At 33.5% G+C, this 21,023-nt stretch overlaps 1 protein-coding gene across 2 annotated transcripts; it reads right to left on the reverse strand.

Annotated features, from left to right (window-relative positions):
- Window positions 1-16,177: 16,177 nt before the first annotated feature.
- LOC102629030 (uncharacterized) lies at window positions 16,178-20,637 on the reverse strand. Of its 2 annotated transcripts, none has more exons than XM_006485334.4 (6): window positions 20,221-20,637; window positions 20,000-20,101; window positions 19,439-19,538; window positions 18,797-18,912; window positions 18,205-18,315; window positions 16,178-16,726 (listed from the first exon to the last, which is right to left on the reverse strand). In XM_006485334.4, exons 1-6 carry the CDS (start codon window positions 20,361-20,363, stop codon window positions 16,525-16,527), a joined length of 774 nt encoding a protein of 257 aa, XP_006485397.1. In that variant the 5' UTR covers window positions 20,364-20,637; the 3' UTR covers window positions 16,178-16,524. The 2 variants fall into 2 exon arrangements, with proteins under 2 accessions (XP_006485397.1, XP_052295184.1); XM_052439224.1 differs by having other exon boundaries at window positions 16,599-17,108.
- Between the last annotated feature and the right edge of the window lie 386 nt (window positions 20,638-21,023).

The following is a 21,023-nucleotide window of genomic DNA, read 5'->3' on the forward strand; positions in this document are numbered from 1 at the left end:
GAGTAACTTCAATTTTCCTAGTTCTCTGATATGCTTCTACCACTGTGTTGGTTTAGCTACTGAAAGTGTTGGATCAATCTTCATGCCTTCAAAAATAAACTTATTTCTTGCATGCCATGCAACCTAGCAAAACGAAATTATTAACTCAATATTAGACTTTCTTAGATTGGAAGACAAGTCTTGAATGGAGTTGAGAATATCTTAGTTTGAGGCATTTTGGTAATTAAAAAGGAAAGGGGGTGGATCCATATTTTCTTTTTTGCTTTGCACTCCTATAAGGCATGGTTGATTGTTTCCACACTCCTGTAGATCTCTGACAGATCGAATCTTGTAGGCACTTTCTTTTCTATAAATTCTCAGCAGTTGGCAGAAGATTCTTGGTTACCCTCCATAACAAATTCTTCATTTTTCAATTAAATTAAGAGACCATAGAGCATTCCATCATTTAGAATTGCAGGGTGAACTGTTGGGTTCATTTGGAAGTTTGATTTTAAGGGCCATTTGATAGCAACTTTTTATTGTGTATTCACCTCTTTTATTAAAATGCCACAACAAAACATCCTCTTTTTGACTTATTGGGAGAGGAATCTTGAGAATTACCTCTATATTTTTCTGCATAAAGTGTTACTTCAGCTTTGCTTTATTTCATATGTTGTCTTCATCAATTAGTTCAGCCACAGTGGTTTCGATAGGTAGCGTTGAGGGTGAGATTAGTTTGAAAGTGTCTAGTCTTGGTAACTAGCTATCTTTGTACACAAGAATATTGTTACTATTCCCAATTCGCCATCTTGTCCCTTTCTTTATTATTTGCCTTTCTCATATAATTCTCCTCCAAATAAAGTAAGGATTAGAACTTACCTTTGCATTAAAAAAAGAGGAGTTTCTATTGTATTTTGCCTTAAGCATTTTAAATACTAGAGAATTGGGAAATTGAAGCAACCTCTAGCCTTATTATACCACTATTACTTGATTGAAGCTTGTAAGATCTCTAAAACCCATCCCTCTTCTACTTTTAGCATAACTTAGCTTATCTTAACTCGTCCAGTGAATTCCTTGCTTGTATTGTTTTAATCCCCAATAAAATTTGGCAATATCTCTTTGGATTTCTTCACATAGCCCTTTTGGGAGTTTAAAGACACTCATGGAATAGGCAAGTAAGCTTGGGCAACTACTTTAGCAAGGATTTCTTTCCCTCTACTTGAAAACATCTTGTGATGCCAGCTAGAGATCTTGCTTAAAACCTTTAATTTGACGTCTTTAGAAAAGCTCATCTTTTACCTGCCTATCATGGATGGGAGACCTAAATACTTTTCGTGTTTGGACACCACATTAAGCTTAAAAGTATTCTTAATTGTTATAATTTGCCTCTCAGAAGTTCTTCCACTGAAAAACATAGATGATTTTTCAAAATTAAAGATTTGAATTGAAGCCCCTGCATAGCTATCAAATATTGATTTTAAATGCTTACAATCAGCCACTAAAGCTCTTGTGAAAATTAAGTTGTCATATGCAACAAGTAAATGAGAGATAGTGACATCCTTAGCAAATCTCAGGCTCTTAATCTGCTGATTTCTTTATGCCTGAATTAATAAGTTTGAAAAAGCTTTTACACATAAGATGAACATATATGAGGAAATGGGAGAACCTTGTCCTAGTCTTTTCTCTGAGTGGATTAAGCCTTTTGGGGCCCTATTAATAATAACTAAATAAAAAATTGTGGTGATGCAGTTCATTATCAAGTTTACCCACTCATTAGAAAAGCCAAGCTTCATCATTTTTTGTTTTAGAAATTGTCATTTAACCCTATTATATGCCTTGCGAATGTCTAATTTGAGTGCTACCGATCCATTCTTTTTTCCATTGTTATGTTTGATCTTATAGAGGCATTCATAGCCAATAATACATTGTCCGTAATGAGTCTATTGGGTACGAATGCACTCTGTTTAAAGGAGATAATTTGGGATAGGATTGGTTTTAATCTATTAATAATTGTCTTAACTACAATTTTGTACACCAAATTATACAAATTAACTGGCCTATACTCAATGACCTTTCTAGGTTTAACAATCTTAAAAATAAGGGCAATGTAGGTGTGATTAAAGGTAGCTAAGTTACCTTTTTCATTGCGGATGTGCAGACAAGTATCAATAACACCAACTCTAACTGTCTGCTAGTGTTGTTAGAAAAAGGCTGCAGGCAAGCCATCTGGACTTAAAGCTTTTGTTGGGCAAATCTGAGACAAAGCGTCCCCAATCTCCTCTGTTGTAAATGGTTCCTCCAGTTGAGTGATCATCTCTGAAGTCACCTTTGGCATCATTTTTTTAAGACATTTTGAATCTAGCATTGGCTTGGACTAGAAGTTGTGAACAAGTTATGGAAGTACTCACAAAACTTCCTTTCTATTTCATCACAGTTATCTATCCATTGCCCTTAATTATCCTCAATTCCCAAATTTTGTTTTTCCTTTTTCAAGCAGAAGCTTTGGCATGGAAAAAATTAGTATTTATGTCCCTTCCCTTTGGCAATCAGCCCTTGACCTTTGTTTCATGTATATCTCTTCATCTATCAACATGTTGTTAATATGGTTTCCTAACTTTCTAATTTGTACCCCCATCCATATCATGAGCATTACTCTGCTTCACATACTTAAGCTACTTAATTAGCTTATTTTGCTTCCTTTCTCTGTCCTCGAATTCAGAATTGCTCAAAATTTGAGTTTAGCTAAAGAGCCTTTAGCTAACTTTTGAAATTGCTGCACTGGATTTTCCCTTGTTCTCCCTTCAAATTTTGCTCATTCATCTTTTATAATGTTCTTGCAAGCTTTATATGAACTCCACATGTCTTTATAGTGGTCTCGATTGAGAGATTTTTTCACATAGCTTCTCTCTTTACACCTTTCTTTCACCTCGATTAGGAGTGGGCAATGATTTGAGACCTCATTCACTAAGTTTGCTACTGTTAAGTCCTGAAAGTCATCACTTTAGTTTTTGCAGTATAAGAACATGTCCAATCTTTCTTCGATGTAGTGGGGGTCGTATCACTTATTTGACCACGTAAGTGGGTAACTATTATAGCCCATATCAATCAAATTGCATGCCTAAACAACTTCTCTAAACTTAGACACTATATTTAAATTTTTATCACTGATCTCTCATGTAAATGCATCACTTCATTAAAATCTCCAAAACAACACCAATGATAAGAGAAAATACCTGCCAACCTCTCCAGCAGTATCCAAGTGTGATGTTTCTGATTGGTTTCAAGATGGCCATATGCCTCTGTGCATTTCCACACCTTGCCACTGTCATTGTGTGCCACTGCATCAATGTGGTGATGACTCTAAGATTTTATCTCAACATTTACCTCTAAACTCCAAAACAAGGTTAATCCTCCTCTCATTCCGTTTTTGTCACTCGCAAAATAATACTCAAAATTATATTTTCTACTTTTTAAAAGAAACTTGCCCAGCCAACATTTTTGTTTCACAACGATAAAAGATATTTGGCTTGTGCAAGTGCATAATTTTCTTTATGGTTAGGCGCGTTCGAGGCTTCCCCAGACCTTGAACGTTCTAGCTTAGGATCTTCATGGATGCCTGCGGGGCTGGTTATTTCTTCCGAATCCACCATTGCATCATGCTCAATGATTAACACTAAAAAGTGTATGTGTAATAAAGATAAAATTATTAGTTTTACACTTATTATGTAGATTAATACGCTCATTATTTCTCAATTATCTTAATACTCCCAAATATATTTTTGTGTTAAATTAATTCGCAATATATTAATTTTTATCTTATAAATATTTTTCAAGAATAAATTGGAATTGGAAGTGGGAACAAAGAAGGACTGTTGGAGCAATTTGGAAGCATTATTGAGCCGATGGAAATAAAAAAAAAATTAAAAAAAAGAACAATTTGGTTTCTCGTAATGGTCAAATGGCCATCATGGCCACTTGACCATTACACATTTCAATGTGTGTATATATATATATATATATAATAATAATAATAATAATAATAATAATAAAATAAAGATAATGCATTCCTTGCCTATAAAAGGCAAGGAAATGCGGTAGAGATGAAAAAAAAGCTTAAGCCGAGAACCAGAAACTAGTAGAGCTGATTTTTCAAAAGCCGAGAGAGAGTTTAGCTGAGGACTTCTTTCTTTTCTTTTCTTATTTTCTTCTGTATCAGTTTCCTTGTAATATATTTCAAAAGTTTATCAAAAAAAAAGAGTGTTGTGTTTTCCTCCAATATGAGTGGCTAATTTTACTAAGCTGAGGTGAAGGGTGAAGCTCAAAGTTTCAAATCATAAAATTAATTACTTTCTCAAGTGAGTTTTAAGTTATTTTATTCTTTTCTGGCTATTTTTATATCATGTTAATTTATAAATCTCACTGGATTTTATGGTATTTTGACATAATGTCGACACATTAATTGTGGTGTATTAGGTACTTTATTTCATATTTATCCACACACATAGTTTGTTGAGAATTAAATGATATAATAATTAACTGGTAAAAGTGAGGCTAAAAATTAGGGAGTATTAAAATTATAGTTTGAATACTGAGAGTGGATCTCGTAACCTTAGCTTATTTTTAAATTGATTTCAAATAATTTCTTTTCTTTACAATTAATTTTCTTAGTTTTAAATTGACTATTGGATTTAAAATTTCATGTGGTTCGACCCCGGACTCACCGGGTAATATTATAACTAGACACTTTTATACTTGGGAGTAATACACTTTTGAGTCGTGTCACTTAATATCAACTAATTTCAACTGAAGTTTTGCTTTAGGAGAGCTGGGAAAGCTCCCATTATTGAATTGCTTTAAAGGGCTAAAAACTCTTCTTCTTTTGCTTTTAGGGCTAGGCCACATCTGCTCATTGTTTGGCTTTTCTCCCATTTTTTGGTCTTAGGCTGGGTTTTAACTTTGTTTTGCCCTTATCCACTTCTTCTTCATCTGACTTAGAATGATCCTCATCCAAATTTGTTAAGTGATCTTATACAGTTACAATTTCCTTACAATTTTCATTTCCCATCTGTAGGGTCTTGTTCTTAGAGCAGTTATCATTACCAACCACTTTACCCTACACCTCACTACCGTCTTTGCCCATACTATGACTTTCTACTTGCAGATTTTCAGTCTGGTCCTTGTCCAACATAAGTGGTTCTCCTTCAAAAACCAGCTCCTGGCTTGTGACCACTAGTTCAACATTGTTTCTCATCCCATTGCCAAGCATGCTTGAATGTAGTCTTTGAGGGATAATTGAATTTTGTTGGACTTGATGTGGTTTTGGATCATTGGCTATTGAATCACTTTCTTTAGGTTGGATTTGTTCATGAATTCATTTCTCTTTCATTCATTTTTACTTTACCCTTTCTGATTGTGAAATTACTCACATCCATCCGCCATAATGTAGCTTCTCCTTTGGTTGGCCCTTATACTTCAGATATTCCCTGTACTAGTGACCAATATGTGCACAACAAAAACAAAATCTGGTAATTTTTCATATAATACTAGCAGTGGGATTTTGACTCTATCTATTTGCACAAAGACTATCTTCTTCAATAGTTGTGTTATATTTATGGATATCTTGATTCGAGTGAGCTGGCCTATACACTCCCCTACATCATCCATTTCAATTTCCTCCACTTAGCCAATTTTTTCCCCCAAATCTTCAATGGCATCTCTGTTTATGCACATGATGGGTAAATTGTAAATATGTACCCAAAATGATGTGTATACGAAGGGTTATTCCTTTATATCACAAATACCACTTGGTTCAGAAAACACTAACAAGGCTCGATCAAAGTGCCATGGCCCCCTATCAGTATTCTTTTCTTCTCTTCCTTTGAGCCAAACTTGAATAGAAATATATTATCCCTCATTCTTTCAGTCTTAACTTCCTTAACCATTTTCCAAGCTTGTTGCATAGCTGTTTTTAAACCTTCTTTATTTATCCCTCTCATGAGTAAAATTTTCTCTGCCAAATAGTTTGCAGCAGTTCTTTCTCTTTTTTTCTTTATTCTTCCCATGAATGTTACTATATCATCATCTTCCTTCTAAAGCGATTGCTTGACATTTTCTAATTAATTCCTCTGCATCCATGTTTAAAGCTGAATTATTGTCTTTCAGTAATAATTGCTTATCACCAAACCTTCTAAGGTTATAGTTAATAGCAACTTGAAAAGTGAGCGCTTCACCCTCTTTAGCCTAAATCTTTGAAGAAATAAGTGAAAATATAGACAAAAAAAAGATGTAAGAAAAGGAAAAAAAAGGAAAGGAAAAAGAAAAACACCCAATCAAGGGGTGACTAAAGTTAAGCCATGGCGGCTTCGCACAACTTTCATTCAAATACTTTTTTCAGTGAAAAAAGCATTGTAGAAGAAAGACCCTGCCTTTTGAACATGTTCTTTGATGATCGTGCAGGTTTTTTAAAGAAGTAACTTACCCACCAGATTCAGGAGAGTAATAGAAAACTGGAAACAACAATTATAAGCGTTGATACAAGAATTTTCTTACACTGGCAGAAGGGCCAAATCACTAGATTGACTTGGACCTGCATACAATCACCTAAGCGACTAGACCTTGGGTGATAAACCAAAGATAAAAAGCATATGTATCTGCTTTTTTGCTTGATCTAATAAGTACAATGAACGGTATTCCAAAATGAAAATAAAAAAATAAAATTTACATTGATTATAAGAAAACCCACAAATCTATGGTCTTATATGGTCTTAGGACTATGATCCCATAGAATCTATATATTTATATAAAGTTGGGACTACAAGAGGTGATATGACATCACTATTTTTCATTTTTGTATATTCTCTATTATCTAACAAATAGAGAAATTTTCTTTCAGATTTTGCTTTTCATATTCTTATAATTAATTTGACTGTTATTAAACAATTAATATGTAACAGTTCATCAAAAGACCCACTATCTTATCTAATTGAAACCTTCTTGATGATAAATTAAGAAATAATTTATAAATATTTTTAATCACTCTTCTCCTCTGCCTCACCTTAATTTATAAATAGCAACAAAAAATATGATATCCCATGTAAACATAAACACAACATAAAAGAACAGAAAATAGCAATGGCTCTAAAATATGTGTTTTTCATTTTGGTCCTCACTTGCCTGATCATGGAAACTATTGCAAATGCAACCAGCATGAATGATTGCCTTAACAACATTATGAAACCAGGCTACGATCTTACAACAAGATTTGAAGCTAGCGAAGGCCTAACGGAGTGCTGGAACGCGTTAATGGAGCTGAAATCATGCTCAAATGAGATTGTTATATTCTTCCTTAATAGTCAGGCTGATATTGGCCCTGCTGTTGCCGTGCTATTGATATCATCACCCGTAATTGCTGACCTGCAATGCCGAAGAGGGAAATATACTGAGAGGCTATTGTAATGCATCTTTTGCTCTTTCTCCAGGTGGCCTCGAGGTGATATATCAACCTCATATTTCCAAGGTTTTAGCTTAGACAAGGTGCATCTATGACACTTCTATTTCCGTTGTGTTAATTTAGCTAATGCAATTTTAAATAATTAAAAAAGTCTTTTTGTTTTAGCTTTGCTTTATTTTTTTCATGTTGTTTTTTGGAAGTCTTGCCTCTTTAATCAAATAAAATAAATCATTAAAAGTAGAATAAGAAAAAAAGAATAATACTAAATTCTTTTTTCAAAGCCGCATAAGCGCAGTTCTATTTCCTAGTACTAAGATATAATAGAAGTTTAAAACCATTTAGGATGTGTTTGGGAGTGAGGTGCTGTAACTTTTAAGCCACAACTGTTATGGAGTAAAAGTCATAGTTGTAGAGTAGAACTAAGATAAAATGGTTGTTGAGCTACCAAAAACTAGCTGCAAGGTATTACCAAACACCTTGTCAATTGGGCTTTGATAGTTCAGTTGGCACACATCATTCTTAAATACACGTTTAGAATATTAAACTAAAATTCAATAATAATCAACACACTGATTAAAAGTTACAAAGACACATATTTACAACGACCTATACCTAAAATCCTTGACTAAAATAGAATTACAACCTAAATAAGAATTAAACTATATACGAAAAGAAAAATTAATTAATACAAAATCTAATTTAAATAAAATAATCTTAAACTTGTAAAATTTAATCCAATTAGGTTTTCTTGCTCTTCATCACTTTTCCAAATCCAATATTTTCATATCTATATCAAAAAATTAAGTTGTATATTCACATACAGCTTCAAGTACTAGAAGGAAACTTGGGCAATATCCCGAGAGTCCATAAGTATATATGTTTTCATAGGATATTTATTACCAAATTCAACCAATTAGTGGTTCTCACCAAATCTAGCTCAATCTGATTCAAGCAAATAAATTTATATTTAGGGAAAGATTGGACTAATAAGGGTTTAAGCATATTTTTCTAATGTTCAGAACAAGTAGTGTAGCTAAGGTCAGTTGTGGACCCAGAAATTGTTTCTAAGAGGGGCTTAGTGCAAACGTACAATACAATTGAAAAAAAAAACCAAAAATAATAAGTGCCAAATTATTGAACTCTTGAATTAATGATTTTCAACACATTAACGACTATCCTCTACACTTTTTCAGTTTTTTAAAAGGTTACATACAATAATAACTTCATTGTCTACTTTATTAACAATTTGAAATTTTGTTGTTTTCAAGCAATGACTTAAATTAATATAATTATTTGAGGCAAACATAAAACGTCCCACTAAAAGTAACAAATTTAATTCATCAAATAACTCCAACTCAACTAAACCTATTTAATTCATATAAGAAAACCTTAATAGTTTCTTTTTGTTTGATTTGAACATGAGAAAGAGACCGTGTAAATACATTTTTAAAATTAAAAAGCTAAAAACCCGGTCACTTTTGGCTTGATATTTTTGAAAATTTAAAATTATTAGATGAACAATTACGTCAATCAATTAAATCATGTCTTGGGCATCAATTTCAAGTCCTAAAAGCATATAACAATCTAAAAAATGGGCCAAACATACAACATATTTAAAAAGAAAATTTGTAAGTGTAGAAAAGAATTTAAAACTTTTAAATGGACTAACTATAGAGTGATGATATATGGCCCCCTTATTTTATCTCATCACCCTCCACTTTTAAATTTATCTCAATTATTTCCTAAATTGTCCTTATAAAAAAAATCATTATTTTTGTTATAGTTTCTTTTCTCTCACGGGCATCACCACCATCCCTTATACCAATCTTCATCACTAATTCACCATTGCCACCAAGAAAAAAATAATTAAACAACAGAACAGAATATTTTTAATTGAAACAAAAATCAAATAATCAAATTAAGATTACAAAAATTTAAATCCACAAAATGCACAATTATAATAAAACTAAAACCCATGTAGTCCAAAATCATAACCCACGATCCAAAGTCTATAAGTTAAAATCCAAAATTCAAAGCTGGCCAATGTCATTGTCCTAACTTCTAAGTTGCCTTGCATTTAGATTGTGCTAAGTTGAAGTTCTTCCATGACTTTTGTGGACAATCAAAATGACTACAAACGTCTAATTGGATTTAAATAGTCTCATTGCAAGGTAAAATATTCACAGTAATAAATTAATCTTTAGAAAACAATGTATTAGTGTGCAACTTTGTCAAAAAAAATTGAGTTTTACAATTTTAATTGACGGTAATGAAGAAAATAGGTGTTGTTTTTGTAAGAATAACAAACACAGTGAGATAACAATTTACACAGTAGCTAAACAACAAAAACCAGCTACTGAAAATGACAAATGAAAACAGAGAGCAAAACAGAAGAGAAAGAAACCGAAACAGAAAAATAAAATGGAACCCGAGGCCTGCACAACGCAGTATCCTTAAAACAGATTTACCACCTACTGGAGTGCTTTAGGTTTGCTAGTAACTGTTTCCCAGGATACAACGGGCATGAATTTCCGGCTAAGCACAGGCTGGAAATTCCGGCGAACCACAACAGCGAACTCGATCAGAGAAAACAAATGACGAAGATGGAGGAAGAAAAAACAAGTGTGCTTTGTGCTGGTTTTTTTTAGAGTGTCCAAAAAACAGAAGAGGAGGTGCCTTTTTATAGTCATGTGAGGATGTAACAGCTTCTTTGTATTGAATTTTTGAATTCAATATATGTTATTAAATTGCTGTAACAGCCATTGAATTTAAACAATTCAATTCAAAAAATTGAATTGCATAACAGTAAGAAATAATTGTAAAACTGTTACAACTCGTTTGAATTCAAAGAGGTGTGAAACTGTTACACAAAAAATTCAAAAGGAAATTAAAAACGTGCCATGCAAGCTTAGGTGATTTTGGGCTGACATTCGCATACGCAGGACGCGCGGGCGCACACGAGTTCAACCAAATCGGTCTTGGATTTGCACCCCCCCTGCGCAGGCGCGTGTGGAGAGAGCCTCTATCCTTATAATTCTTATTCATGCATGGTTAAGTGTTTATATATAAACACTAATCCCTAGACTTCTTTTTCCCATGTGGGATAAGCCTCATTTCCTTTCAAATTTCGAACTTCAAGGGTGAACTTTGAGAGACAATCTCTCATTCACCCAAGTACCATTTTGAGAAAATAAAATTATATTTTTGAAGTAGTAATGGAATAGAATCCGATCCTCACAAGAATTCTCACTTTCTCTAAGTGGGACCCACTCAAAATAGCATGATATGCTATTTTTTCAACAATCCCCTACATGAATGAAAATTGGTAGTAAAACAGGAAAACATCTAAATTTTGACATCAAAACCATTTTTAACTTTAATGATCGAGTTTATTGGATTGATACCTAGCACATGATAGGTAGGTGTTATCCTTTGAACCTTCCCTTGTAATAGTATAATTACTTTTCTAGCTGATCAGTAAACGCGATGTCTTTGAACTGTTCTGCCATTAGTGTAAATGATCATATACTACACATAGGTATTTCTCCTAACACTGTTGAGTTCTCATGGTTATGTTCGTTTTGGCCTTGAACATCTACCTGGTTCTGCAAGAGTTTCTAAGAGCTGAACCCATAATAGCTCCCTTTGAAGCGGCCCCACTTTTCTCTCACATAAGTGTTATCTTAATTAAGAGTATCCCGCATTACTCCGCTTGAATTTTCCGACGCATAAGAATCATTAAGAGCCTAGCTCAACCTTATTCCCCACGGGCATCACTGTTTCATCATAGGAATGGTCAATGAGGTAATCCTTTCAAGAGAATGACCCCCATAGTGATCCAACTTTAGTATTTAACAAATAGGTTGTCTTATTGAACCTAGATCTTGGGATCTCCAGTCAACTAGGTTGGGTTTTCCTTTGTTATTGACTAATCATTCTATGGGTTTTAATCACATTCCCCTTGATGATTTTTCTACTAGCTCTCTATTTAACCGTTTAGTTAGCGGATCCGCAATGTTATCTTTTGACCTCACAGTCAATAGAAATAACTCCAGTAGAAATAAGTTGTCTAATGGTATTATGTCTACAACGTATGTGTCTAGACTTACCATTATACATATTGCTTTGTGCCCTACTGATAGCTGATTGACTATCACAATGTATACAAATTGTAGGCACAGGCTTTGGCCATACCTTCTAAAAAATTGCGTAGCCATTCTGCTTCTTTACCACATTTATCTAATGCAATGAATTCAGATTCCATTGTAGATCTGGCAATTACTGTCTGTTTAGAAGATCTCCATGATATAGCTACACCTGCTAGTGTAAACACATAGCTACTAGTAGATTTTGAATCTTTTACATCAGATATCCAATTAGCATCACTAAACCCTTCTAATACTTCTGGATACCTAGTATAGTGCAGTCCATAATTACGAGTGTATCGGAGATACCTAAGTACTCTTACGATAGCTTTCCAGCGATCAGTTCCTGGATTACTCATATATCTACTAAGTTTACTTACCGTATAGGCTAGATCTGGTCTGGTACAATTTGTTTAGTACATCAGACTGCCTATTATTCTAGCATATTCTACTTCAGAAATACCCTCTTCTCTAGTTTTCGATAGATGGATACTAGTATCTAATGGAGTTTTAGACATAGTATTATCATCTTTATTAAATTTTCTAAGAATTTTATCTACATAATGAGTTTGACTTAGAATAAGTCCATTAGAAGCCCTCGAGATTTTAATTCCCAAAATGACATCTGCAAGACCAATGTCTTTCATGTCAAACTTAGACTTCAACATATTCTTGGTAGATTTAATCATGTCATCATCACTCCCAACAATGATCATGTCATCAACATATAAACATAAAATGACATAGCCATTTTCTGTTTCTCTGACATAAACACATTTGTCACACTCGTTGATCTTAAAGCCACTTGTGATCATCGTATGATCAAATTTCTCATGCCACTGTTTCGGTGCTTGTTTCAAGCCATATAATGACTTTACCAACTTACAAACTTTATTTTCTTGTCCTGGAGCTATAAAACCTTCAGGTTGCTTCATGTAGATTTCTTCATCTAAATCTCTATTTAGAAAAGCCGTCTTTACATTCATTTGATGTATCTCGAGATTGCGCAAAGCTGCAATTGCTATTATCATCCGAATGGAATTTATTCTCGTAACAAGAGAATAAGTATCAAAGTAATCAAGGCCTTCTTGTTGCCTATAACCTTTAATTACAAGCCTAGCCTTGTACTTATCGATTGATCCATCGGCTTTCATTTTCCTTTTGAAAATCCACTTATACCCCAAAGGTTTACATCCTGGAGGAAGATCTACTAGCTTCCAAGTATGATTTTGTAAAATAGATTCAACTTCACTGTTAATGGCTTCTTTCCATAAAGCGCCTTCAGCTGAAGTTACAGCCTCTTTGATGCTTTGAGGTTCACTTTCTAGCAAATATGTCAGAAAGTCTGGACCAAAAGACTTTTCTATTCTAGCTATTTTGCTACGTCTAACCTCAATTTCTTGCTCTTCTTATTCTTCTTCTTCTTCTGGTGCTTTATCATTTTCTTCATTTTCAAGTGTTATTTCATGAAATTGTCGCAATTCTCCTTGATTCCATTCTAGAATTGCAAGGAAACACATGTTCGAAAAATGATGCATTTCTTGATTCTATTATCGTATTTTTGTGGACATCTAGAACTTTAGACTCATGCACCAGAAATCGATAAGCACTACTGTTTTGTGCATAACCAATGAAAATGCAGTCAACAGTTTTTTGTCCTATTTTCATTTTTTTATTTGAAGGAACCACTACTTTAGCAAGACACCCCCACACTCGTAAGAATTTATATGAAGGTGCTCTACTTTTCCATAGCTCATACGGGGTTTTATCTTCTTGCTTTTGGGGTATCTTATTTAACAAATAATTAGCTGACAAAACAGCTTCTCCCCACATATTCTGGGGTAACCCAGAACTTATCAACATTGCATTCATCATTTCCTTTAAAGTTCGATTCTTTTGTTCTGCAATCTCATTAGATTGAGGTGAATATGGAGCCGTGACTTGATGTATGATTCCACTTTGTTCACATAGTGACATAAACGGAATAACATACTCACCACCACGGTCACTCCTTAATTCTTTAATTTTTCTATTAAGTTGATTCTCAACTTCATTTTTGTAGAGAATAAACTTTTCCAAAGCTTCATTTTTTCTTTTCAATAAATATACATAGCAATATTTTGTGCAATCATCTATAAATGTAATAAAATATTTATTACCACCTCTTGTTTGAATGGATTTAAAATCACAAATATCACTATGTATTAAATCAAGTGATTCGGTGTTTCTTTTAATTATTTGGAAAGATGACCTAGTTAGTTTTGCCTCAACACAAGTTTCACACTTATGTTTCAAATTAATTTGGAAATTGGGAATATGCTTCATGTTAATTAATTTACGCAAAGAATTAAAATTAACATGTCCTAATCTACCATGCCAAAGATTAGAAGACTCGAGCAAATAAGCAGAAGAACTAGCTTTATTATTAATTATTGGTTTCAGAGTCATTACATTGAGCTTAAATAGCCCATCATTAACATAACCATTTCCCACATACATCCCATTTTTTGACAAAACTACTATATTTGACTCAAACACCATTCGGAAACCATGTTCAACAGCGATCCAGACACCAAGTTCTTCCAAATTTCTGGCACATAAAGCACATTGTTCAGAGTCAGTTCTTTCCCAGACGTCATCTTCAAAATCACCTTCCCTTGACCCTCAATCTCAGACGTAGCCGAATTCCCCATGAATAGCTTCTCTCCATTGCTAACTACTTCAAATGAAGTGAACAACCCTTTATCCGAGCAAACATGTCTAGTTGCTCCCGTATCAATCCACCATTCTCTCGGATTAGAGCCAACCAAATTCACTTCTGAAACCACTGTAGAGAGGTTTATGTCTGAAACATGTTGAGTGATGTTTTCTACCACATTCGCCTCTCGCTTCTTTTTAGGCAACCTGCAATCCAAAGCCTTGTGACCCATCTTATCACAATTAAAATATTTTCCTTGAAATTTTGTTTGCTTCTTGGAAATTCCTCCTTTCGGACCCAATTTTTTTTATTTTATTTTTAGGTCCATGTTCAACAAAATTTGCCTTTGCCATAGAAATAACCCCTCTTCTTTCTGCATTTCTGTTATCTTCCTCAATTATGAGCTTAACAACCAGCCCTTCAATATTCATCTCTTTTCGTTTATGCTTCAAATAGCTCTTGAAATCTTTCCAAGCAGAAGGCAAGGATTTCAAATAATATAATTTGAAGCTCTTGTACTTGACTTATTACAGTTTTAGAATCCACCAATTTATAATATAAGAAGCGACCAACATCAAACTTTTTGGTACCCGCATCCTCGGTTTTATATTTTCGGTCTAAGGATTCCCATAGCTCCTTGGTTGTTTTATTTCCTATGTATACGTTATATAAGGAATCACTAAGGCCATTCATTACATACTTTTTACATAAAAAATCTGAATGGTGTCATGCATCAATTGAGAGACAATTTCTCATTCACCCAAGCACCATTTTGAGAAACTAAAATTATATTTTTGAAGTATTAATGGAATAGAATCCGATCCTCACAAGAATTCTCACTTTCTCTAAGTGAGACCCACTCAAAATGTGCCCTCAAAGTAGCATGATATGTTATTTTTTCAACAGTTTTAGATAAGAGAGAGAATGTAGACGAGAGAGGAAATAAAATTATTTTTTTTAATTTTTCATAAGGGTAAATTTGAAAATAAATGAAGTTAATTGAAAAGTAGGGGCAGATGAGATAAAGGGGGTCAAATATTATCACTCATAACTATTATATGTTTAAATAAACTTTAACACCCCATAAGGGGCTTCAACCCTTTTTGGACCTATGCTAGATCCATCCATGGCTGAGGTAACGTGCGTGGTCAAATGAGCTGGTATGAATGGTGAATTAACGTGGTTATATAAGGGTAATAGTGTAAAAAGCTTAATGGAACTCTTGGGAGTGATGGATGTGGGGAGCTCAAGCGAGTTCAAGGATAATTCCAGTGAGTTTAGATTATGGGATAGTTCAGGTGAACTCATACATAAAATACAATCTGGGAAACGAAATCATCATAATAAGTGAAAATAAATGTGAACAATTAAAAAAAAAGAATGTACAAGGTTTGCTATTTAGCCTACATCTCTGGAAGTAATTTATCCCCAATCCACTATGTATATGAAGTATTATATAATTCTCTTTAGAATATGAATAAAATCTCACTAAAGGTTATTTATAGTGAATAATAACATGAGAAGGAATATGAGTTTAGTGGAGATAAGATAATTCTCTAAGAGAAGAGTAAGAGAAAATTCTTTAAGAAGGTGAAGTAGTCAAGATCTTCCATGAAGTTCTTAAAAATGGAGAAATCTTAACAAATAAAAATAGTGGAAGAAAAAGATGAAACAGCCCAAAAGTTTCCAAAGAGGAAGGGTAAACCAAAAAAGAGATTCCATTCTATGTGCCTTTCCATGAATATATATAGATTGGGTGCCTTATGAACATTTTTGTCTTTTCTGTCACATGACCCCTCTTATATGTAAGACCCAAATATCTCTTATTTTATTCAATTTTTGCCCTTATAAGTGGCTAAATTTATGCCGTGTGTCAACGTGCGGGGTGAAATGAGGTAACGTGCGTGGTGAAATGAGCTGGTATGAATGGTGAATTTATGCCGTGTCTCTCACTTCTCTCTACTTCTCACCAGCTAGATGGGCATATGAACAATGCACAAACATGGCCAATTAAAGACCCATATGATGGTAATGACATAATACAAAATGCAATAAAACCTCTACACAGAAATTCAGTAAAGAACTTTTGTTTTACATAAAAGTACTAGCATATAAAGATTATACTTGTTCAAGAGCATCCAGCAAAATATGGCCAATTAGTTAAAAGTACAAGCTCATAATTTATAAGCATATATGATCTTATGGATTAAATGCCCAAACTCCCAATACTTAGCCACTTGCAAGTTTACATTTTAGTAGTCGAACAAAGCAATCAGAAAAAGAAAAATGCCATATATGCTAGAGAGATTGGAAGATCCAAACATACTCAGCATTAGGATGAACAGACAACTAACTTTCGATCTTTCAATACAACTCAAAACAGAAGTATCTTCCTGATCCCCTTTAAATTCCAGAAATTCACCCAAGACAAATTTGTTGCCTTCAAGCTGTAACCTGCGAAAAAATAGAAAAGAAAACTTTCATGTTTTCTTTCCAAATGACAACCTTAATCAATCATCTGAGAACATCATCACATATACGGCTAAGAACTTGGACTAATGGGACAATCGGAAGGCCAACTTAAGCCGAAGACGAAGATCAACATAATGAATTGAATATGGTTCTTAAACCAATCAATTCCAACTTTATCTGAATTTTTTTGACATGAGGTAAATCTGAAGTTTCTTGACATGAGGTAGGTAGAGGCATAAGGTGCCATCAAGGAGCTAAACTTGGGGATTGCAGAATGCTCGAGCAATTAACAGTGGAATAGACAATGCTTGCCAAGTTAAAAAGAGCAAGAAGCTTTTACCACAGAAAAGTGATTATAAATTGCCTAGTTCACCAAACAAAATAGCTTTTGTCATTCAATTCTAAAATGGAGGTCATAAATCAATATTATATACAAAGGAAATAAAAAAAAAAAGAAAAGTCAAAAGATTTATGACTTGTTGAACAACCTGCTATAACATGCAATCTCAGAACTGCAACAATAAGTTACTCAAATTCTGCAATATAGGGCCACTTTTAAATATGAACACAGAATGGAAAATTCCAAAACAAATTCATATCCCCCAAAAAAAAAAAAATGCACAGATGGTCCAAACAGCAACTATCTCAAAAAACCTACATCCTGCTTATTCCAAAAAAAAAAAAAATCAAAAGAGAAGCAAAAGAAAAAAAGAAAATAGGCAGCGTACATTCTCATAAACCCATGTCTCAGAACTTTGTTTCTAACACCAGCGCACTGTTTCCACAATTTTGAAGCCAATTGTGAACCAGTTTTGGTGCAACATCATTGTTAGACTTTCAATACCTGATATTGGTCACTTACTTAGCTTAAGCTTTTGGGTTAAGCGGTTTTTAACATGGAACCAAAGCCAAGGTCTGGTTTTCATACCCCGACATTTTATGCGCTTTTGTCTCTATTAATTTCCTAGTAATTTCATGGACTTTTTATTATTATTAGAAAAGGATCCACATCAATACACCTTGATTTCATCCAATCTCACAGGATCCATGATACACGAGAAAGGACGCGTTAGACCTTAAATACTACTTACTATTGGGACCTTGCATTTTAGATTAAAACTACTTGCTGAAGTGGTTTCATAATACTATTACAGCAGTCTCCCAGAAGAACAAAAATTAAAAACACTTCTATTTAAAACTTTCTTTGTTGTATCTTCAAAAATAGTTATGCATTTCTTTCTTCATACCATCCTACAATCCTTACTAGTTACCATTCTCATTCATGGATGAAGATACCACAATAATACATCTTATGCAGGCGATTCAACAGTGTTTCAATTTGCAAGTTTAGCTGTCTAGTCAGTCTAGATGTCTCATCAAATTGCAAACAGACAAAATAGAAAAATATGGGGACAAATTAAATGAGCTTTGGAGATTTTGAGGCACAAATGGAAGCATACCTATCCCACATTGGAGCGGTCTGAAGAATAAAATTGAGTTTGGGATGATCTGGCTTCAGTTGTGTCAATTGGTCATAGGTAATGACCTCCGGCAGGTTTAAAGAAATGGGGCTACAACCCAAAAATATGAAATAAAATTATAAGTTCCATAAGAAGACTGCACCAACTAATTTAACACCATATAAAACATTTGCAGCACATCTAGTGAATTAGATTCCAAATTCATGCTCCAATTTCTCAAAAAATTATTTCAATTGTCATAGACAATATCATTCATATCTAACTGCAGTCTAATATTTGAAAATGAGAAGCTAGGAATGAAATGAAAGGCATCCTCATCACAAGATGTATATGCTTAAAAGCAGGGTAATAATCCTCTAGGTCAACCGAATCATTAAGAAAATTTCTAACCCCAAAATCAGTCCTCAAATATTGCTGCCAAACATGGCACAGCGTGCCGAAATCATAGAAGCACTAATCATATGGCAAATAGATATGAATTTAACACTTAAAAAAATAAATATGAATTTAACGCTTTAAAAAACAAATGACATTACATGCCTAGCAACAATATAAATATGTTAACGCACACCGTAATTTTGTATTAGGAAGTATCACTTTGCAAGATAAACATCTTTCTCCTGCAGGAATTCCCCTTTGTTCAAGATATGATTCAAGAATTGAAGCTTGATTTTTAACTTCGTCCACCTGAAACAGAGAGATTCAAAGAAACAATTCAAATAAGCAATCAGACGTATTTCTTTTCTTAATTCTTAATTTCTCACTTTCACATAAAACTGAAACAAGTGAAAATAGGGACCCAGCAAGAAAAACAGCATAGGCAATATCTTTGAAAAGCCTGCAAAAAATTGTGTGAAATAATGAAAAACGATGGAGTCCCATCATTCCATACCATAGGATAGTTGTTTTAGATAAAAACATAGTTGTTATAGGTAAAAACATCAGGAACCACTTAGTTCATAGTCATATAACCTGTGACAAGAAAACAAATAATTCATTTAGACCATTAATATCAACTAATTATGACAATTTGGTCCAATGGTTATTACTGCACACATTTCACAGAAAAATATGACTTTGGAGATAACCATTAAGTTAGATATAAGATTTTTTTAGTTAGTAGTTGAATTTTATGGAAACTGTTGGCAAAAACCATCCTAGAAGCAATGCTTAGTCAGTAATAAAGAAACAGCCACTTTTAACTATAACTAACCGGATTAGGGTGAACTGCTTCACCCATGCAAACCCAGCTGCCATCATTATTGATTGATACAAGTCCAGAAAAATTCTTGACAGATATCACCACTTCCTCCCTGTAATTATATACTTTGATGTTATCACATACATATGACCCTATATCACAAATTTTCACAATTGACAAGAATGTTGAAAGAAAAGAGAAGAAGAACTAAACCCATGAACATAAATACAAACAGAATGTAAGAAGCATTAGAACCCATGACCTCGTGATCAATTTGGCTCTAACATCATGTTAAGCTATCATTAAAAGCTAATTAATTACATGGCAGGTGAATGCCCATTGATAGTAGTTAAGCTCTTAACATATGTAACCAACCCAAAGAAGTCAGAAATAATTACAGTGGGAGCAAGGACAGAGGTAGTATATTGGTTCAGAAAATCTGCTAAGAGACTTATACCATTGAGCCCCCTTGAGTTTTGCTATAAAAAGCAGTAGTGCCCCTAAGCCTATATCTTGATCCGCCAGTGCATTCATTTTACATTAACCCAGAGAAAAAAAAAATAGAACATTTACCCATTCTTGACAAGAACTATATCAATATTCTGCAGAGAACGTGTTTCAGGATCAGGAATTCGGAGCCCCACATATGCTGTTCCTCCATAAAGCTCCTCAAGTCTACAAATTTGTTATATGTAATGATATGATAAAAATTTTAAAATAATAACAATAATAATAAAAATCAGACTCTAATAATAAGATCAAAAAACTATAACCCATATAACTTAAAATGTTACCTATTGGCAACTGAGGCTGTGACAGTATAATCAGAAGTCTCCGCGTCCGAAACGACGTCGTCGTCGGCAATCCACTTGAAGATTTTGTAAATGACCAAACCGCAGAGAAACCCCACACATAGAGTCGTTAAAGAGCCTTTCATCTGCGCCGTTTGGATCTCAGAAATTTTGTTCCTTTTTTTAATTTTGCTGGAAAATATACTGTAACTATCATACCTGCTCTATTTTTCTTTTTGAAAAGTGGTTGCTTAGAAACGGTTTTTTTTTTTTGGCGGGTTTTATTGGCTGACTACCGTTGACCATACATTCATAGTGCCTGTCAAATTGCGTTAAGCTGTGATGCAGTGTAACATAGACTATATTATGTATAATAATATTTTATATTATCAGTTTATATTAAATTAATATCACTTAGACTTATTAATATTTTAGTTTTTTATTGTTAGTTTTATTAAATTAATTATATTAATTTAGTAATTATATTAAATATTTTTGCTGCTGGCGCTATTTTAGGCTGTTGTGTTCCAGTGTCTTTTGAATTCAATTATTATACTATTAGAGTTTTCATCGTCTTATCTATGCAACGGTATAATTACAATCGGAAAATAAGCTTTCATTCGTTGTAGACCTATAGTTAAAAGTTTTAAAATATAAAATTTTGACTGTAAATCGAAAGAAAAAGAAAGCTTTATTAGCTCGGGTGACAAGGATTCCAATGATATCCAAAATGTATGAATAAAGTCTGTAGCTAAGGTTAAAAGGAATAAAATGGAAAGTTACTGAAAAGCTAAATCAGATACACA

Source organism: Citrus sinensis, chromosome 4 (assembly GCF_022201045.2).
Source record: "Citrus sinensis cultivar Valencia sweet orange chromosome 4, DVS_A1.0, whole genome shotgun sequence".
NCBI classification, from domain to species: domain Eukaryota; kingdom Viridiplantae; phylum Streptophyta; class Magnoliopsida; order Sapindales; family Rutaceae; genus Citrus; species Citrus sinensis.